The 21,761-nt window shown below is 34.9% G+C and overlaps 1 protein-coding gene across 6 annotated transcripts in view; it reads right to left on the bottom strand.

Moving 5' to 3' along the window:
* The window catches only part of homer (protein), a 455,167-nt gene that overhangs the window by 10,603 nt on the left and 422,803 nt on the right, over positions 1–21,761 (bottom strand). For 4 of the 6 annotated variants that reach the window (XM_068356886.1, XM_068356890.1, XM_068356887.1 and 1 more), the window contains 2 exons: positions 10,631–10,726; positions 57–225 (listed from right to left, as the gene is read on the bottom strand). In XM_068356886.1, the coding sequence (XP_068212987.1) occupies positions 57–225; positions 10,631–10,726 (265 nt within the window). The remainder of the gene's footprint in view (positions 1–56; positions 226–10,630; positions 10,727–21,761) is intronic. The other 2 variants (XM_068356888.1, XM_068356891.1) reach the window with 2 other exon arrangements.

Genomic DNA, 21,761 nt, shown 5'->3' with positions numbered 1-21,761 from the left:
TCCATGTTCCACTTAAATATTTAAGATGATGATAAGAATATTTTTGTGAGACTCACCTTTGGGCCAGAGCTAGTTTCAGTCTGTCATTTTCATACTTGAGCTGCATTTGAGTGTCGACATTAGCACCACCACCAACGCCTTTATCGCCCCCACCTCCGCCTCCTCCTGCACCCGCTCCTCCTCCTCCTTGTTTGTGCTTCGGACTCTCTCCTGCGGGTTGGAGACCTGTATGGTAAGATGATTGTGTTAACAATAAATCCTACCTTCCCAAAAGCTATCCCCAGTAACGAACCTTTTGACTTGAGTACCGTAATATAGTCCAAATAACTTCTACTTTTACTTAAATACTGTACTGCCTTTATCTATGGGATTTAGAAACATTTACTACTGCCCACTATAGAAGACCATATAGTGCAATATCAGTATGTATTAATATTATGACTTTTGATTTCATAACGTTTCTCTCTCAAAGCCTGGTTTTCTATTATCATTTACCCCAAAACTAAAACTTTACTGTTTTCTTTCCTTTTAATACATTTAGACCTCTGGTATAATGTTGACACAATCTGGCGGTTAATGGCAATAAACTTGGCTTGGGTATGCCGTCAGCTGCATGTCTCTTCAGCTCTTTTGTCGATCTTACGTTCGTTTTTGTTATTATTTGCTCCCCCTCCAGATTGTGGTGTAATTTAGATTATTAGCAATAATACAAGATGTCTTTTTTTATGGAGTTGTTACTAATTCCTATGAGAGTTGCTCATTGGAGGTATTTCTGGGTGATCATGATCCTTATCCATTTTGTGTCCTGTGCCTAAGGCAATATTGTGATTTAGATAATTATTGTGAAGACTGTGCTTCTCTTATAGTTCCTCATATGAGGAGGTATGTTCAGATGGTAGCAGACTATGTTACGAGTTCTATGCATAAATGAAATTAACATTGAATTCAGGGGAAATTCTAGGAAAGACTAAGCTAGGTGATTGTAGTGGGGATGATGATATGTCTCTTTTGACCTACCAATGAGCTTTCAGGCCTGATAGTAATGAGCTTCATAAGCTCTATACCTCTTTTTCTTCTTATTAAACCTAAGAAGATTAGTGAGTATTTGGGCAAAGGTAGCGCTTCCAGTCTAACCTGCCCCTTTTTAAACCTTAGGTCAACTCTGTAAGATTTGATAAGGGGGTTCCAGTGCACCAATCAGTAAGGGTTCTGATAGCACAAAACACTGAGTTACTTCAGGTTTTTCTATTGTAAAACCCCAAACCCTTGCATTTGTGTGATCTGGTCTGTTCTTTACGACCACCTCCACTCGAAGTAGGTGCTAATGATCAACCACTTTACTTATCTAACAATGGCATGAATTATCATATTTCCTACAGAGCAGGAAACACCAATATCATATAAATCTCTTATTAAACTTCAGCAAGAGATGAATGGTTGCATCATGTTTTAGATGGATGTGAGCAAACAATAGTGCATCTTCAGTTTTCCCTAGCAACATTAATGTTTCTGCTGCCAGCTTCACTGCTAAATTAAGTTACTTGTCTAGCACAGGCACAAAGATTACCATTTCAGTAAAAAAAAAAAAGGGTAAAGCCTATAATAGTAGTGTTTTTAGAGGATTTTCTAGGCCAGGAAGATGAAAATGAGGAAGCTTTTTCTAAGACAAATTATACTCGGCGATTTTCCAAATCTTTCCTTTGCAGATTCTATAGTAGGGGTTGTTGTGAGCCTAATGGAAGTTTGCAAGTCATCACTATCTTAAACTTATTTTGAATTATCTAACTTGTTTAGATAAAACTATTTCGGTGTGTGTGAACACAACGCGACCAGAAAACATACTGACTAGGTAGAGATCGTCGCCACATGGCTGACCTCGGGCATTGCCCCAGGTCACGTTCTCTTCCGCTTACGGGTCACGTTGGATATAGTAGGGTAAACTACGCAAAACTCTGGTCGTTAGAGAGGAGCCACCAGTGACTCCTATGCAAAGTGTTTCGAGGTAAGTGTCTGTGTCGGAACAAAAAACTATTTCAGATGGGTGTTCAGAGGCTGCTGCAGCATTTGAGAATTTTGTGGTTAAATATAGGGCACAAATGTGTTCCTTTGTGGTTTGAACAGTATCTGATACACAAGAGAGACACTTTGATTTCTTTCCCTATTTTGGGACCTATTTTTCCATAAGAACAGAATCGGTTGTTGACATAAGTGAACTTCAATATGCAGTGACGCTTTGAGGGCATTCTCGTAAACCTCAGATTTTCCCTATTATCCTGTAACTGCTGTCTTAATTTTTTTCTCCTTAAAGGAATTTGTTTCATAAAAGTGGTAGGCCATCAGGATTTCACTCCTAACAGACATTGCAGCAGAAATATCAACTATGACAATCTTTCCCAACAGATCCCTATTATTATTATTCCTTGCTAAGCTACAACCCCAGTTGGAAAAGCAGGATGCTATAAGCCCAAAAGCTTTCACTTTTCTATTAGGTAAGAAAAAGTCTACATCTCATGGTTAAAGAGTGCTGAAAAATAATTCTGTCCTCAAATTCTCCCTTGTACAAGGAACCAATACCTTTTAGAAGTTATCTAAAGAATTCAGAAAAGATCCATATTTTGAAACTAGAGAATACAAAACTCCTAGAAAAAGATGTGATAGAAGGTCTTGGATCCCTTTCAATGGTTTTACAGTAGGTTTTTTCTAGTCCCCAAAGCATCATGCAGTTAGAGACCAGTTCTAAATGTTTCGATTCTGAAAAGATTTAGAGTTTTCGTAAAATTTTCAATGGAGACAACCTTGATAGTCCTGGGGCACTTAGGAGAATAGATTTGGTATTTCCAATTCATTAGAATTCAAGGAATCTCCTAATGATCATATAACTAACCTCATCCTTCCCACTGACTAGTGGCATAAAGAGGATGGGGTTTTTAGATTTAACTTGGAGACTGAAAAGATAGAGCAGCTGTAGCATATTCAAGCTGAGGTTATTGCCATTAACCTACTGAAAGAAAAGAAAATGTGAAATTTTTAGTTTTGGGGTAAATGTAAACAGAGAAGCATTATGAACATCTGCTAAGTAAAGAAATAATTAGTTTTACTACTAAAATTCCCTTTGTATTTTAATACTATACAGCTTTGCATATCTGGCAACAGGACAACAACTTCATTCACTACAAGGAGTCATTACGGCCTGCTTTTAGTGGGTATCAATTCTCAATCTAAATTCCCTATAACTAAGCATGCCAACCCCCTTCAATTCCTAAATGTCATGCATTTTCTATGACTTTGTGAACACACTTGACAACCTATTAACCTAAATTAACAATGCTACCATGCCTTAATTGTTGCATGCATTTCACATTTCTTTGGGATATTATACCAACTAAAATACATCCTTCCTCTAATTTAAGAAAGTGTTTTCTAAATATATGTATCATATCAGATAAAATGTGAAAAAAATATATCCGAGCCTGAATCACAATTTAACTACATTTCACAACATCCACCTTTTCCTGATGCCTATGATTTTCATTTTTCAAGCTCCAGCTTTTCTCAATGTCTATAAATGCTAAACTTTTTATCTATGATGATAATTTTTTCTAAAAAACCAAGGTTGGTCAAACATAATACTTATCATATGGCTGGCTTAAATAAAATATAATAAAAAATATATTACAAGCTAAGTTGTAGACCTCGATAGAAAAAGAAATATTGTAAGCACTAGGACCCCAACAGGAAAAGCAACCCAGTAGAGAATAAATAAGTCAAGAATAAAATATAACATATTTAACAAAATTAGAAAAACCGACTTTAATACAAAATAACATATTAATGTGAACATGGCATACTGAGAATAACAGTAGTGATGGTTTTGAAAATAGAGGTCATAGATGATAAAGAATAAAATATTTTGTAAATGAAGATCATGAAGTCTCTAATTTTCATGTCTTTTATCTGACTTTGATGCAATGACTTCTGAGCCTCAATAAATACCCTTTGAAACAGAAAAGACATAGCCTTTTTTGGACAAAGAGTAATTCAAAAACCTAACCTCTCAAAACAATTTGGGAACATTACCCCCTTAATCTGCATTTTTCCAAATAATATTTAACCATTCTTACCAAACAAAGAAATCTATTCTCTGAAGCACTTGTGACATCCTTTTCTAAAGAGGCAATTTGAAAAAATTGTGGTAGACATTATATCTTAAAAGTGTTCTTAGCTATGAACGTAGACAAAAGGAATAAAATCATCTTATACGGTCCAAAACCTACTTTATAAGAAAGAGTCTGTAATTCACTAATGCATTTAGCCAATGTTAATGCCAAATGAAGTTTTGGCTGTGAGATCATTAAGAGAAAGATTTTCCAAAGGTTCAAAAGCTGATCCCTTCAAAAACTAATATTACATCTAGATTCCATTAAATTTCCCTGACTACTAGAGGTTTTTCAATAATAAAGGAACTAAGATATCTAGAATAATACCTGAAATGAATAAATCCAATCCTAAATCTCTAAGAACAGAATTAAGCAAGGATCTATAACCCTTAATAGCTAAAACTGGCAATTTATTTTCATAATAAAAGGAAATGCAAAAATTTCTCAACGTTATCTAAACTAGACAAGTTTCTTGACTTACACCAATTTAAATAAACATCTCACTGACTTAGTCTCTTAGAACCTAATTAGATAATCAAGACTGCCTCGAAAACCCTTCGTTTCTGAGAATATGGTGGACAATCTCCATGGAGTTCAATGTAGCACAAGAGTTTGGATGCAACACTCTCGAAAGAGGTTGTCTGTGAAGATTGGCTTTGTACAGCAACCTTCTCATACACTCCAACAACAGAAGCTATAGATATGTTAACTATTCTCTTTGTGGCTAAAAAGGAGCCACCAGCATCATCCTGCTGTTCACAGACATCCTGAATTTGCCTATTACCAGTCAAATTATGGTTGATAACCAACCAGAAACATAAGTAAGTCCTTGGTGAAGCAATAACATATCAATTTGTTTTGTAAGTGCACCCAAATTATCATGACTATAGTGATCCACTTATGATACCATAGGACACATTAAAAAAAATAATACAAAGAAATGCATTGATTTCTAACAAGAACTGGATATATTACTAAATGCCCATCATGCTGTAAATATCACTGACATTAGTACTTTGGCTTGTAGTCCTATAGTAGTAAAAAACGAGAAAGTATAATAATACCTAAATCTCCAATACAAGCTGTCTACTTTTAATAGATACCGGAAATTATAGAAAATGTTGCCAAATTGCTATGCAAAACACATGTTTGTTTATTTTATATGGTATAAAGCAGTTATAAAGTTATTATTAAACCCAAAGATAAAGGCAGTATATCACTTGACAACTTAAACAGTTCAACAACAATCAAGACCAACACCTATTCCTATAGTAGTATACTGTACTTTTAATAACAGTAAAGTGACATCATCAGTAAATACAATACATTATAAGGAATGGTACAATTAACAAATATTTAGGCATGTTATAATAGAAAAAAGACAGATGTAAGTTAGAGCACAAACACCCAAAATGTTTATGCCGAAGTAACGTGCATGTAAACATACTGCAATAGGACAGTTTTACAAAATTTGGGTTGCTACTGACATGTTTCAATGAAGCTCCATTAACCATAAATGTATGCCTCTACTTTGATCCTCTGATGACCCCAGGTTTATCAGACTTCAGTTTGACAGACAAAAGTAATGCTCAATGTGAGAGTGACTGTGGATCCTCTTGGGTAAATTTGCCATTAACCCCACTTTTGTTTATCCTCAAGTGCTGTAAATAGCTCTTAGGCAAATTTCCCAGCTGTTTACTTAGGAGATATTTTGTTTCACCGATTTAGATTAATTCACGTATATTTTTGTATCCATTATTATTTTCACACTTTCTCAGCTACATGTTTCAAGAGATGAAAAGTCAGTTCAGTAATAATAATTGCTCTGCTGTTGCTAGTGCCTTCCTCTAAATCACTGGCTGTAAGTTGTGGCTAATTTTAACCACTAAGCAGTATGCATTGTACACCCACTTTAACCACTCCCCTGTGGGTGTTCCGGTATACCTTTAAAGTTGATTTACAATGGAGGGTCAACATTCCCCCCACCACTCGAAGGCCCATTGTATGTGTTGGGACCCCAGTGTCTTTCTGGTAGGGTCAAGTGGTGAACTTTTTCATTAGACATCTTGCAGTGTTGCTTTATTTAGACAGTGATCACTGTATTGTGTACAGTATAGATTTTCATTACCGTATTTCCTGAGTCATAAGACGCTACAAGTGGTAAGACGCACCCTATATTTAGCGAAGCAACTTTCGGAAAAAAAGAAATTGAGGATTTTACAAGTTACATTAACAGCAATTCCTAGTCAGCAATTCTAGTGTAAATTTTCATATTTTGGGTGCATTATGAAATGTGGTAGGTAAATATCAATTAGCTGTACATTTGTTATCCCAATCTTATTACATATTCATATAAAAACCAATAAACCAGTGGTGACTGCCATTACAATGCGTGACAATGTTTTCAAGTCACTTTGTTTACATGAAAGCAGTATTATCAAATGTTCAAAGTCAAATTTTGGTAAAGAAGTAAAATTCCAGTAATATTTCCAAAATTCCTAATGTATACATTTTCATACAAAATTAATTACTGATTAAATAAAGAATACTAAAGAAATTTAATTTAGGTGTAATATTTTTTCTGCTGTTTGTGGGACTCTAGGTCTAGTTAGATTACAGCTACAGTATATTGGTAACAGACTTGCAGCGAGATGATTTTTCAAGGTTCTGTTCAGCAACAACTATCTATTATTTTGGAACCCATGTAACATATTCATTACCAAAATACTGCTTTATTACAAAATATCAACAAAATATGAGAAAATAGATGAATATTGTGTCATCTGCTAGGATACCATTAGTTGTATGTTTGCATGTAGATGGCATGGGCGAGTGATCAGCTGATAACAAAAACAAATATCTTACCTTCATTAATTAAAGTAAATTCAGTATCTAACTAAATTTATTTATTACATACGAATGATAATTGCAAGTTTATAATCTAAATCTGGTGAAGGTGAGTGCTTAGAGGCAATTGAGGTTTGTCAAACTCCACTATACAACTTTATCTTAAGTGTCAAGACGCAGGGTGATTTATGGGACCATTTTTAAAGAAAAAAAGGTCTGTCTTATGACAAGGGAAATACGGTACTTTTTAATTAGACGGTGATTTTTTGTAGGTCATGCGTTGCTGCTAACTAGCTAATAATATATTGATCAGCAGAAGCTCTGCAGGAATTTTTTTGAGCTAGCTACTTCTTATGATATTCTTTATCAACTCATATTGTTGATGTATTTTTCATTATCTATGTACTGACTTAGTACATAAAGTACACGTGATTGTACCAAATTTCTCCCGTATGTACTAATCCCTTTTTACAGTAGAGTGGTAGCTCTTTAAATCGAACATGAATCATTTCAAAACCGTAATTGAACATGGAAGTAATTTTCCCTATAAGTATAAATGGAAATATCAATAACTAGTTCTCGATCACAATAGAAAATACAGTACAGTATAGTACATAGAAGCATATAAAAAACAAGAGATGGTTATGATTAATGGAATCCGTAAATTAATAAATATGTAATAAATTAACAGAGAACTTCCCTTTACCTGTGTTAGGGAGAGTGGATGGCTTGAGTGGGAGGTGGTGAGGAGAGGAGAAGGAAGATGTGTTAGAGTGGCTTGGAAGGGGAATCTCCCTTCGTAAACAAGTTAGGAACTGCCCTTCCCCTTCTGAGGTTCTTTCTCTTTTGTGCCTCTTTTCTGGCACTCATTGTGAGTCACTTAAGGGCCTTATTACTAATAAAAAGTGATCAGGAGTGATTTGTCTCTCCCTCGTTTATAAGACATTTCTGAAATGACTTAATATGTAACCCTTATAAAAACTGCATGCTCAGCTGGTTACTGCCTTATCTTAAGTAGATTATATTTTTACCCAATATATTCCTCAGGAGCTTCTTTGTCTGAGGGTGCAGTCTCCCATGACTCTTCTCTTTTTAAGTCTGTAAAACCAGCCTCGGTTAGCCATAAAATTTTCACTAGAACCTGGATCATCACTTTTTACAGATGTGTTTTCAATGATGCCTGAATGAATTTGCTTCACATTTTCACATAGGATTGTCACTGAAAAGTTATCACCGACCAATTGATTTTCATTTTTCCATATTAAGGGCAATTTCTCAACTTCCTCATTGGTCTTACATCTTTGTTTAGATATAAATGACATTTTTATGGCTATATTTTCCTCTTTAATTGTTTCTTTGTTTTTTTCAAATCATGCAGATCTTTTATTACAGTATGCCTTACCCTTTGGATATGTGGGTCACACTGACACCTCTTTTTAACTTTTCAATTATCTTTCTTAGTTCTATAGTGGTTTTTGAAACCTACCCTTTTGGCTTATCACTGCTACTATCAACCTATTTGAGAGTTATTTGTGTATGCATGAATAATAAAAACACTGATTTGAATTAAATTAGCAAAATAGTTAATGGAACGATGCTATGCGGGTCTGAACTGGGCGAGAGCTACTCGCAAACTTGGCCAGTTGCCTTTGTCTCAGAAGCGCATCTCGACTCGTTCAACCTCGGAATTTTTTTACCAATCTCCGAGGAAAAATAATATTAAAAATTTGTTTGATCACCTAAATGTTCGAGTTCTGGGTTGTTCAAGCTCTGAGGTATTATTCTAACAGTGATTTGTTACTGTAGATCTTCATATATTCAATTCAAACAGCTTCGCCTTAAATCGAATGTAGTATTTCAAATACTAATAATAATAACACTCAATTCTTCCGTCTGTGAGACAAAATATCAGAAACTATAGACTACACAGGACCACAATATAGATATACAAATGATTAATGGATTTTCAAGAAAAAAAAAAAAATATTGTATGGTGTTGGAAAAAGTTTGACCTAAGAGAGAAAAGATTTTATAAATTAATACTTGTTTTTTAATCAATCAAAATAGAAAAAGAAAAGACAAACAATTCATAAAAAAAATCAATAGGGAATTAAAGTACTTACTTTAAAACATGAAATAATAACCATAAAACAATGGAAAATGAAATGAAAGGGATGTACAAATATTTAACATAAATTGGACTATTGCACTTGATACAAAACATAACATCTGATCTTAGCCATTAATGGTAACTAAATTTTTGAATATTTAGTCAACCATTAAACTAACATCAGTCGCTTATAAGATTCAATTCAAAATGGATTAAAGTATAACTATTATTATATGGTAATAAAATCTACTTTTAGAAATTAAATCAACTCTCGAAAAGTAATATCTAACTATAATACAGTAATGTAGAATGCCAGTATATAAATTTTTATAATGAAAACTACTGCATTATTGATTATATCATCAGAAAATACCAGTTGACATATTTCATGGAATTTATTATACACAACCTAGGTGTGTACTGGAAAAGTTTTTTTTTTTTTCTAAATTCTTTAATCACACACTAACCAATACAATGGTAATGAAGTATTAAGTTAAACCACTTACCACATGAAGGAAATCAAAATGCATGTTTTATACTCCAACACTTGTGACTGCTAACAAGTTATTTTTCTATAAAGTAACGATTAAATTATCATTTAGTATGCTCAATTTTAAAATCTTATGAAGTTTTCCTCAATTTTTTTTATAATCAACTATAATGTTTTGTCAAAATGGTCAAATATATTAAAAAAATTGCAAGATTATGAAAAACTTCCATATTAACTAAAAAGCAATCATAGGGTTAAAGTTATCCATTTAAGCTATGAGGCAAACGAGCATTTTACCATATAAATACCATGCACATAGTCAAATAATTACTATTTTATAACAAAGCGCTAAATAATTAGGGAACATTTATTAAAAATTTCTGCCATTCTAATAATGTGACTTTACAGTACTGTATATAACAGAGCCATGCACAAATCTTTCATGCACAAAAAGCAAGTTATATAACATCCCAACATGCCAGTATTCTGCAAAACCATATTCTAAACATAAAAATAAATAAGAAAACTTTAATAAATCCTATATCTTCAGTATAATAGATCAGGACTCTTAATACAAATTGTATACAAACTACAACAGATTGCAACATGATTTATAGCCATGAACAAATGAAAATCTAAAAGATTCAAAGATATCAAACTAGATTGACAATGAGTAATACCATTTAATCGGTCTCTTTACGTATCAAACAAAAATATGTCATCAGTCTTGAATTTTTTTTTTGTGGTATTGTCAATCTCTTGTAATGTAAAAGTACTAAATGTATGTAAGTCACACATAATTTTCAGAGAAGAAAAGTACTTTTACTTACGCTATCAATAATTATAAAGGCTATGTCTTGTACTTTAATGTTTAAGCTTCAAGTCATGCATTCTACAGTCCAATGGCTGAAGTAGTTTTTTCACATACAAGAAAACTGTCATACAAACTTGGCTTTTCATCACAAAATCTGGAAGAATAACTTAAAAAAGTAAATCCATTTGAAGCCCTCTAATCATTAGTTTTACCTGATAGGCTTTGTGAGCGCTGGTGAGCAACTAATGTTGATTTGAGCAGCGTGGAATTAGTGTCATTAGAGTTGGCCAGAGCTAGATGATCCAGACCTGTAAAAGGAGCCCCGATAAACATACAATCACCTGGACCATCTCTGCTACCTTTAGGCTATTACAGTGGAGAAGGTGTTCCAAACATTGAGTATTAAAAATATATATACAGTACAATTGTCCAGAGTTAATTCACTAAATCTGGAAATGGAAAAACATCAGTCTTGAGTTTGTTCTCCATTTTTTAACACAAAATTTCATAGGCAAATCAAGCTAAAGCTGTTTTCCAGTAACTCAACCACAAACAATAGCACTCAAGATGTCTGCCTCCCGAAGTACAAGAACAATATCATGCATGCAATTTAATAACCTTGTCACTGTAGGAAATTTGATAAAGCTTTAATGGTCTTCAGGAAACCCTTCTAATCGCTCATCAAATAAAATCTTGCTGCATTAAACTTTATACAAAACACACAGATTTCAAATTAAATAAAAGATACAGTATTCAGTAGCTATTTTCAATATGGACTGATAGAGAAAATTAAATAAAAGGAATCTGATATTTTGTAAAGATAATTTTATATTATATTGGTAACTAAAATTTGTCATGGAATGATGAGTGGAAAACACTGAAAAGAACAATAAAAATGAAGTAGAGAGTAACAAAGAATGACGTGAGAACATTATATCAACAACTGCATCTCAATAGTGAAAAGAAGTGTTCAAAGTGCATGAAATAGAATCTGATATGTTTGCATCCTACCAAATAAGGATATGGCAGCTTCATAAAGAATTTTTTTGGGGGAATTTTTTTTTTATCAAGAAATTGCAAAAGATCAAAATATTACTTTAGTTTTTTAATGTCAATTAGGTTAAAATTCCTACTTTAATAATATCACAAAGTTTCCATGACTGGCTAAGCATTATCATTATTACAGGTGTACCCATACTGTTGAATATCATAGTAATACTGTACTGCTTAAGAGAGGATTGGCACAGCTAGTACTAACCCTGAAGAAATTTTGTAATTTCTAGAGCTTAGACAAAGGTACTTTCCCTATGCAACTTACTAAAGGGCCATTGATGAGTGAGGCTGGCCCAAAAGCTACATGATAGCAAATTTAAACTTGAAGCTCATTATCTGTAGGCTATCATTGTTGCAAACAAATAATGTCAGGATACATTACATTATATTACTGAAAATATTTTATTATCGTGTGAGAACTCACATACAACAAACCTTCAAGGTCAATTAATTGCAATACTGAATTTAAAAGAATAAAACTGTGTGTGTGAGTAAAAGGAAGAACAGAGAGGCACGAATAACACATAAAGTGAATGAAAAATATTTCATACACAAGTTTAATGAGTCTGACAAGTTGCATTGCTAGATTAATGTTTGTACCAAAGAATTTGTTCTTGAAATACACTGAAAATAGAACTAACATAAAATACAAAAGGAATAAGGTGACAAATACATGGTAGAAACTTATATACCTGAAGCTGAAGGAACACAGAAATGATCATTCAGTATGGTCGACAGGGTACTCCAATGGTCATATTTAAAAACTATCTGCTACAGGGAACAAACAACATAAAGACTTAATTTAAATAAACACCAAGCAAAATTAATAATGTAAAATTGGATGGAGGTTCAAAGCAGCATTACAGGCTTTCTTAAACAGATGAGATTCAAGAAGAATAATACCGCCCATTAAACTATTGCACAGTTTAACAGTAAAAGAAAGGAAAGACTCCTGGTCCTGGTTGATGCAACAAAGTGACATCTTAATACAATAGTCATATTGATTACCTGAAAGATGGGTTGCATGTGCTACCTATTGTTTGAGGTCACGAAAGGTGCCAATGGAAGATTTAAAGATATCAAGGATATTAATTGAGCATAAGTTGACCAATATGGTAACCTTTCATCAATGGATTGCCTCAAAATAATCATTGTTGAGAAAAAGAAATTACCATTTCATACCATCGTCGCAAAAATACATATCCATCCCAGAATGCTGCAGATATCCAGGCAGGAGAATAGTATTCCACCAATGCAGAATAAAGGAACTATGCATATAACACAAGGAATCATCTTTCTAGATACAGTGATACCTCGGTAGTCGAACGACTCTATACTCGAACAATTCGGAGTTCGACCAAAATTTTCGAGAAATTTTTGCTGCGGTGCTCGACCAAAAATTCGGTACTCGACCAGCCGAACACGTGACGACCGCATGGGCTTTGTGATGATCGCGCCATCTCGGCCACTCTCGCTTGTTCGGGAAGCATCAGTTCTCTCGAGAGCGTCACTCAGACAACGCGCGATCAGCATTCGTTGTGATTTAGTGATTTTCAGTGCTTTTAATTGCTTTTTTAGCTTTCATAATGAGTCCCAAGAAAGTAATGAGTGTTAAGGGGAAGGAGAAGAGGAAAACAGTGCGAACAACGATCGAGTTGAAGAAGGAAATTATAGCGAAATATGAGAATGGTGTACGAGTGTCCGATTTAGCGGTAGAATACGGAATGGCGAAGTCGACCATTTCTACGTTTTTAAAGCATAAAGAAATGATTAAGAAGGCGAATGTTGCAACGGGAGTTACGGCGGTAACTAAGCAAAGGCCACAAGTGATTGAGGAGATGGAAAAGTTGCTTTTAATATTTATTAAAGAAAAACAGTTGGCCGGGGAAAGTGTTAGTGAAGCGTTCATTTGTGAAAAAGCGTTGCATATCTATGAAGAATTAGTGAAGAAAAGTCCGAGTACCAGTGAAAGTGATTCATTTACATTTAAAGCGAGCAGGGGTTGGTTTGAAAAGTTTCGTAATAGAACAGGTATTCATCGTGTTACTAGGCATGGGGAGGCAGCTAGTTCGGATCAAATTGCAGCCGATAAATACGTGGGGGAATTCGATCGGTACATAAATGAACAAAATTTGATCGCACAACAAGTCTTTAATTGTGATGAGACTGGGTTATTTTGGAAGAAAATGCCAGCCAATACGTACATTACCAAGGACGAGACGAAGATGCCAGGTCACAAGCCAATGAAAGATAGGCTAACATTGTTGCTGTGTGCAAATGCAAGTGGCGATTGCAAGATCAAACCCTTGTTAGTGTACCACTCGGACAACCCCCGGGTGTTCAAACGAAATAATATTTGTAAAAGTGCACTACCAGTTATGTGGCGCTCGAACACTAAATCTTGGGTCACAAGACAATTCTTTACTGAGTGGATAAACGAAGTGTTTGCCCCCCAGGTTAAGGCTTACCTCATTGAAAAGAGCTTGCCAATGAAATGTCTTCTGGTTATGGACAATGCTCCTGCACATCCTCCAGGTCTCGAGGATGACTTGAAAGAAGAATACAGCTTTATCAAAATCAAATTCTTGCCCCCCAATACTACTCCCATACTCCAGCCCATGGACCAACAGGTCATTTCAAACTTCAAAAAACTCTATACCAAGGCCCTTTTCAGAAAGTGTTTTGAAGTGACCAGTGACACGAAGTTGACCCTAAAGGAATTCTGGAAGGAACACTTCAGCATCCTCAACTCTGTTAACATGATTGACCAAGCTTGGCGAGGTGTGACCTATAGGACATTGAACTCTGCCTGGCGTAAGCTGTGGCCATCATGTGTCACAGAGAGGGAGTTTGAAGGTTTCCAACCAGAGGCGGGTCCAAGCACTGCTACCCCTGTAATTTCTGATGACACTGATGTCGTTGAGGAAATTGTTGTCATGGGCAGGAGTTTGGGGCTTGAGGTCGACAAGGATGATATTGATGAGCTTGTAGAAAGCCATTCTACCGAGTTGACTGTGGAGGAATTGTTGCACCTGCAACAACAACAGCAGCAGGATCTGATTGTGGAGCAGGAATCTTCAGAAGAGGATGAGGTAAGGGAGGATGTTCCAAGTTCTCTCATCAATGAAATTTGTTCCAAGTGGGCAGATGTGCAGGCTTTTGCTGAAAAATACCACCCAGAAATTGCAGTAGCAAACCGGGCAGTGCATATGTTTAATGATAGTGTCATGTATCATTTTCGAAGAATACTGCAGAGGAGGAAGAAACAATTAACAATAGACCAGTTTTTCACAAAAGAAAAGAAAGCTGCTACATCAAAGCCTGTTTCTCCTCCAAAGAAGAGACAAAGAAGAGAAGAAACCCCTGAAATAGATCTGCCCACCCTTTCATTGGAGAGAGAAACAACTCCTGAAGGAGAACTACCCCGCCACATCATGGAAGGGGACTCTCCTTCCAAGCAGTAACCTCCCCCTTCCATCCTCTCCACATCCATCCCTGTATGCCATCGAACCGCTGCTCAAAGGTATGTTCACTACAGTACAGAAAATGGTTTAAAATTGTTTTATTTTAGTACAGTAAATGGTTTAAAATTGTTTTATAGGATTTTCTGACCAATTTCATACACATTTAGATAATTATTGTTGTTTAGGTACACGTTTTATTAATATTTTGGGCCTGTTCGAGTGCTTGGGAACGGAATAGAATATATACCATTATTTCTTATGGGGAAAAAAAATTCGGTACTCGAACAAATCGGAGGTCGAACACGGATCTCGAACGGATTATGGTCGAGTACCGAGGTATCACTGTATTTCTTAAAAATCTTCAAAGTAATATCTAGCTTTCAGGATGCAACTGACTGGACAACGCATCTGTTAAGAGCTGTAAAAAATAAAAATTTAAACTGGAGGTAATGAAATATTCAAAATCATTATGCACATAAATGTCTCTGCAAAATGACTCACGGAATATGATAAGGTGCAAAATCGACTAATTGGAAGTCTGAAGTTTCTCTTTCTCTGCAGTTAAGTCTAATGTCTTACTACTACTTTTCAAATCTCTATGAAGTTAGCGGCAACTACACTTCAAGCTGAGGTAACTGGATTTATGAATTTAGGCTAAATGGCCTGGTACTAAGGCTTGTTAGCCCATTCAGCAGCCAGGCACAACTAGGGGAAAATCCCTGCAGTTGCACTTTGAGATGAAAATTTAGAGATTAGAAAGTAAGAAATGAAATAACTGGAGACATAGTAGAAGGTTACATGTTAATGAGATAAAGTAACTTGAACTGAAGTTACATCATTGACATACAAGACATGCACGGTAGCATCCTAGGCATAACATAGACGTAAGGCGCTATCTAATTTTATAGACAATTTATAACTACGTCCATAAAAAAAGACCTCGGAACACTACTATGGTCCATACCAAGCTCGACAATTTTACCTGGTTGGTAAGTAGATTCTGCTCATTTGTAAATGTACCTTACCATGACTGAAAGGTGGGGTTCTCAAATTGCTGACAAGGCATTACTGAACAAGGAGGTCCAGTGAAAGAGAAGGTAAAGGAGTACCTAAAGGTCAAGTGCAGTTTGACCTTTCCTGGGGAAGGGGGAGGGACTTTCTAGCCTGAAGATAGATTGTGTTTATAGAGCCTTAAACATGTGTTAACACATATGAAACTGACATGAAAAAAGTCATAACAGACTCCCAAACCTAGGTTGAAAGAAAGCCAGTCATTCTATTTGAGCACAGCAATTAATGCACATCATGACAAAACTTATTCTCTTCTCAGAATGACACTAATGATAGGTAAAAAAATATAATACAGTTATATGACACATGACAGTGGGATACTCAATAACTTCAATCTTCAATCCATCTCTCAGCTCACAGGTAATGTAGAGAGCATTATGCAAAAGTAAAATAAGGAATTTGTTTATAGGATGAACACATCATCAATCACACATACCATTCTCGCAATGTAATGAGTATCCAACATTTCATTACTTGAGAATTACATCTGAACAATAGACATTCAGTTTGTTATAGATAACAAGCCAAATTTGATATGTAGGTTTGGTAAAATTTGTACATTACATACAAATACTGATAATACAATTTAGATAGTATTAAAGTAGTCATCCTAAACTTTGAAAAAAGTTTACTATTATTTCCCACTGACATTTTTATGTTACCATAAGAATAGAAAAATGTCACTCATCATTAAAGGAAGGAAATTTCTGTGACTAAAAATTCTATATAATCAGTTTTCTTCACCTTTAAATACAAAATATCCAGGTTAAAACAAATCACACATCCATATTAACATATAGAAAACCCACTTAAGACACCTTAAAAAAATCTGCAGCAACTAAAATGTGGCAATTGGCAACTTAACTTGGTAACCAAAAGAAAAATAATACACAAATATGACATACAATGCCCTTCCAAACTAGGCTATGAAATAAAAAAAAATCAATACTGCTTCTTGCAGTACTTTCAAAGATAAGAATATAAGCATATATGCCATGACAACCAGACTGCAAAGAGCATTACATATGGTTAAAATATAAACGGGGAAAGCATCCTAAAAAGGCTAAACTATAAAAAAAAATGATATAGGATGCTGTTGGTAGAAAGGTAATGCACACTATCCTGTGGGTAGTTGAAACCCACATATGGCCATTCATGTTAGTTTCTTTCTCAACAACTTGAATTGCACAGTGCTGAATAACGCCACCTGTTAATAATCAGTACAAGGACTGTGAAACCATTGTGTAACCATCAAACAAAATAAAAAAAGCACACCCATCTATAAAAAAAAGTTCCACAAACCTTAAAGGAAGCCCTTTTGTTTACCTGTCTTTACATGCGACACATTTATCTGGTAACCTTTGCGTATTCTAATAATGCGCGGTATCTCTAGTCAAAGTACAGGAATGAAATGTCTATACAGTACCACTACCTTTAATTTGAATTGTTACTTTGTGTTATCAAGAATATAGAGCTTTATTTGAAAACTATTACACAGACACAGTCATTCCTAACAATACATAACCATTCAAAAACTTGAACAAAGAATTATACACATGAATACTTGCCATTTTTTTCTGACAACTTTTTGTCTACCTAGAAAACTTCTACCTACAGTACGTATGCAAAATGGTACGATCACTAACAATTTTAAAAAGATGACAAAGACATTGTGCTTCCATGAGGATGAGTTCTATTTGTCAAGATGGGGTATAATCATCATTCTTTCATCCTAAGTTCTAAGCTTTGCTGTTACTGATCTACTGTACATCTCACACTCAATAGAAAGGGAGGAAAAAGGGACACCAATGTAACGTAATGATAAATGTATGCTTATATTAGAAAACAAAAAATATGGAAATGGCAGTGGAAGATGTGAAAAGTTTCTAATACTGAACTGTATTAGTCTCGGAGACAAATAGATGCCCAACAGCTCTAAGGGTCTAATATTACTGCACTCGCTTTGCTACTTTGAGCCTTAATATGGAGTACAGTACTGAAGTACTAAAAATATTTTCAACATCAGAGAAAGTAAGATGTACAGTAGGGAAGTGAACATAATTACCTAGCCCCTTCTACAATTTAAGATAAGACTCAGAGGCATCTTGAGTGCTCACATGATAACATTTATATGCTACATGCATTCTCCTTTTCACTGGAAATTTAATTGAGAAGAAATGTTCTTCTAGGAAGGATTGGAATTCCATAAAAATATGCAGTAGTAAATCGATAACCCTGGACACAATCCAAATTAAGAAAAAGCTACTCGTGTATCGAATGAAACTACCAGCAAGCCTCCATAAAGAGCAACTACTCCAGAATCTTCCAAAAGATTAGTGCAGAAAACTAGAAGGTTCTCCTCCAGGCTTATTGGTAGCTCATAAGAAGGGGCTTTTTGTAAAAGAAAGGTAATGTGAAGAACTGAGATTAAACCATTCATCCAGTTGTATCACTATGACTCCAATCATTACAGCTCATTGTGTGACTCAAATTATGCTGTTTAAATCAACTTTTTGCGCCATTTCTATTCTCATCTCTACCCTTTTCTCCAGAGACTTTAGGCAAGGGAAATCTTTCCTTAACGCAGGTTCCGTACCTAAACTTAATTTACATTAATATCAAAGGTAAATTATTTAGCCCTGACATGGGTTATATTTCACCAAGTTGGAGCAGTATCATCATCTACTTAGTTAATTTTGAAATGTTAGCAAATCATATCCTCAAGGGTGGTGAATGACATGTTATCAGGTTTTGTTGGATGTTCATGATTTTTGTATATATTTCATATACAATATTAGTATCATGATGACCATACCAAAACATCAAGTCTACTTGACTCGGTTTTTTTATTAATAATTTGTTTCTATTAATTATTAATTTTTTTTTGCTTTTAATACTGCATCATTACCAATTTATTCACACACGTTGCTTACAATAATGAGAAAAGAGTCATCTAATCCTATTTTCCCTATCTTACTTCATCTAGGAAAAAAGGAGGTTTGGAAGGAAAACCTATTTTTTCGGAGGTGCTGTGTGGTTCACAAAAACTTTCCTGCAAAGGTTAAAAACAGAGAATCCAATACGACGTTATATACCAAAGATATATTTTCTTCCTTGTCCTGGCCCAAGGTGTCAATGTGCATAGAAGAGACCCATGGGTTCAGGCTCTATTGAGCCCATCATAGTACCTTCAATGTTAAATTCGTCTCCAAACTAACAACACATCACCCACTGAACTTCATTACTATACTAACAATGAACACAATGCTTACCAAGTCTGTTTCTTGCTTAACAACCATCTTTAAAATCCAGGAGTATGTCTCACTTATGTCACACTCCCTTTACGAGTCTATGGAGGCGGGAGGGTATCGAGGACCACAAAGCACCTCCCGAAAAAATAGGTTTTATCTACATCAAAACCCTTTTTTGGGGTATGCTGCCGTGTGGTCTTCAAAGACTATTACCAGAATATAAAAAAAAGGTAGAATTGTGTATAAAAAGGGCCAAGTTATCTACAAGTGAGCTAACACCCAATTCCTGCTTGTATATGTGAAAAGAAACGATTAAAAAGTCAACCATTCATCTTATAAGAGGAGAAAATCCCTGGAGGAGCTAGATGACCATCATGGTGTCACTGCTGATGGGCTTGGTTGAAAATCCCTCTCTTTCACCTGATTTTGGTGCCTAAATCAAGAAGAGCACAACACAAGCATGGTGCACTGCTTAGATTTCTATCGGATAAACAGCCTATTCATACCAACCAGTAAAGTTCTAGATGTCTCAAATTTGCATCTCCCCTATAAAATAAAGTGAAAGTGGCGGCCGAATATATACTGTGTATATATATATATATATATATATATATATATATATATATATATATATATATATATATATATATATATATATATATATATATATATATATATATATATATATATATATATATATATATATATATATATAAACACATACATATCCATATATATACAAATATATATCATACAGTAATATATATATATATATATATATATATATATATATATATATATATATATATATATATATATATATATATATATATATATATATATATATATATATATATATATATATATATATATATATATACTCCTTTCCTGTCACACTTATGGGGGAGAGGGAGTAGTCATACCTTGGTGAGCGGGTACTTTAAGAGGTACACTTGAAAACCACACTCCCACAAATTGCCGAACCAGCGCGTTGTAATTAACAAAAGGGAAGGGGGGTGAGAAGTGCTGACATCATTTCTGATGGCTTGGGTACACTAGCATTATAATAAAAAGGGCAATTTCTTTCATATTGTGAGTTTTAGGGATGTAGAGTGGATCAGCTTTTTTGATGAAAGAGATCATGAGAATAAGGGTAACCCCTATAAAAGGGGATTTGTTAGTCTGGGTACTGGCAGGGACTGAGTTGAGCCTTCTGTGATGCTGGTCCTTTTAGCAGGATACCTCAGATACTGTTACTGATCCCAGTTGTACAACTGATCCTTATAGTTAAACAGTCTCTTCCCTTCCAGTGGGGGTAAAAATATTTTCTACCAATCCTCCGAAAACAAGTGTTAAATGCTTTTTGCCGACGCTATACCCTACATATATAAGAACTCTTTACTACACCTTTTTAGATTGAAAGAGATCAATACAAGACTTCCAGCCTCAATTCACTTTAGGGAAGTTCTGGAATGCCTGATATGCAGGTTTACACAGTAACGTTGCTATAGCTGAGCAGACAATCCGTGATCCCCATGAAGCTACAATTTCCAGAGAGGAAATAAGACACCAGAAAAAATGTATCAGCAGAGCACTGAATTCTGCTGCCTAAATTACTTCTGAAATCAAGGGGAAACCATTGCCCACTGATGTGTGCTTACATGGAAATCCAGTTACTTAGGGAGAAAGACCTTAATAAACCCTTACAGTTCCACTAAATCCTGGAACCCTTGCAGGTCAATAAAATTCTAAAATTCCTAAAAATTGATTATAGTCTTTGGGGAAGGTAGAATCCCCTTTCAGCAATATATCTCTCAATAATTCCACACCTATCTTGACTACTTTTGCCAAAAAGGGTGTATTCAGACCTGGCACTGTCATCCCAACAACAGTCACATCAAAAGGTTTGTGATAACCCTCAAGCAAATGAAACTGCTTCTGCCAGACTCTCATCATCATCATCATCAGTTTCATGTATAAAATACATAACTTCACTATCAAAACTGAATTCCTATAATGGGAATAGTATGGCTACAACTCAAATGTCACAAACAAAGCTAGACTATGCTAATAAAAAAATAATAAAAAAGCCCACCAGGTTAGTCTATGCTAATTTTAATAGAATGGAATTAAAACTCTTATATGTAACAAAATGATAATACTACTCTATTACCATCAATTTCCATGCTGGTAGAGAGTCGGAATTATGACGATTGTCATACGTGACTACTGAGTATTCATTATTAAAACAAAGCGACCAAAAAAGTGGAACAAGCATTACCTCTATCACCATGCGCTAAAAAATAAGGTTAGCAATAAATTCAGAGCCTAATTCATCATCATCTCCTCCCACACCTACTGACGCAAAGGGCCTCAGTTAGGTTTCACCAGTCGTCTCTATCTTGAGCTTTTAATTCAATACTTCTCCATTCACCATCATCTACTTTACACTTCATAGTCCTAAGCCATGTAGGCCTGGGTCTTCCAACTCTTCTAGTGCCTTG

This window comes from Palaemon carinicauda, chromosome 33 (assembly GCF_036898095.1).
Source record: "Palaemon carinicauda isolate YSFRI2023 chromosome 33, ASM3689809v2, whole genome shotgun sequence".
Classification (NCBI taxonomy): Eukaryota; Metazoa; Arthropoda; class Malacostraca; order Decapoda; family Palaemonidae; genus Palaemon; species Palaemon carinicauda.
The sequence above is the reverse complement of the archived record's forward strand: the minus strand, read 5'-3'. Positions and strand labels throughout refer to the sequence as shown.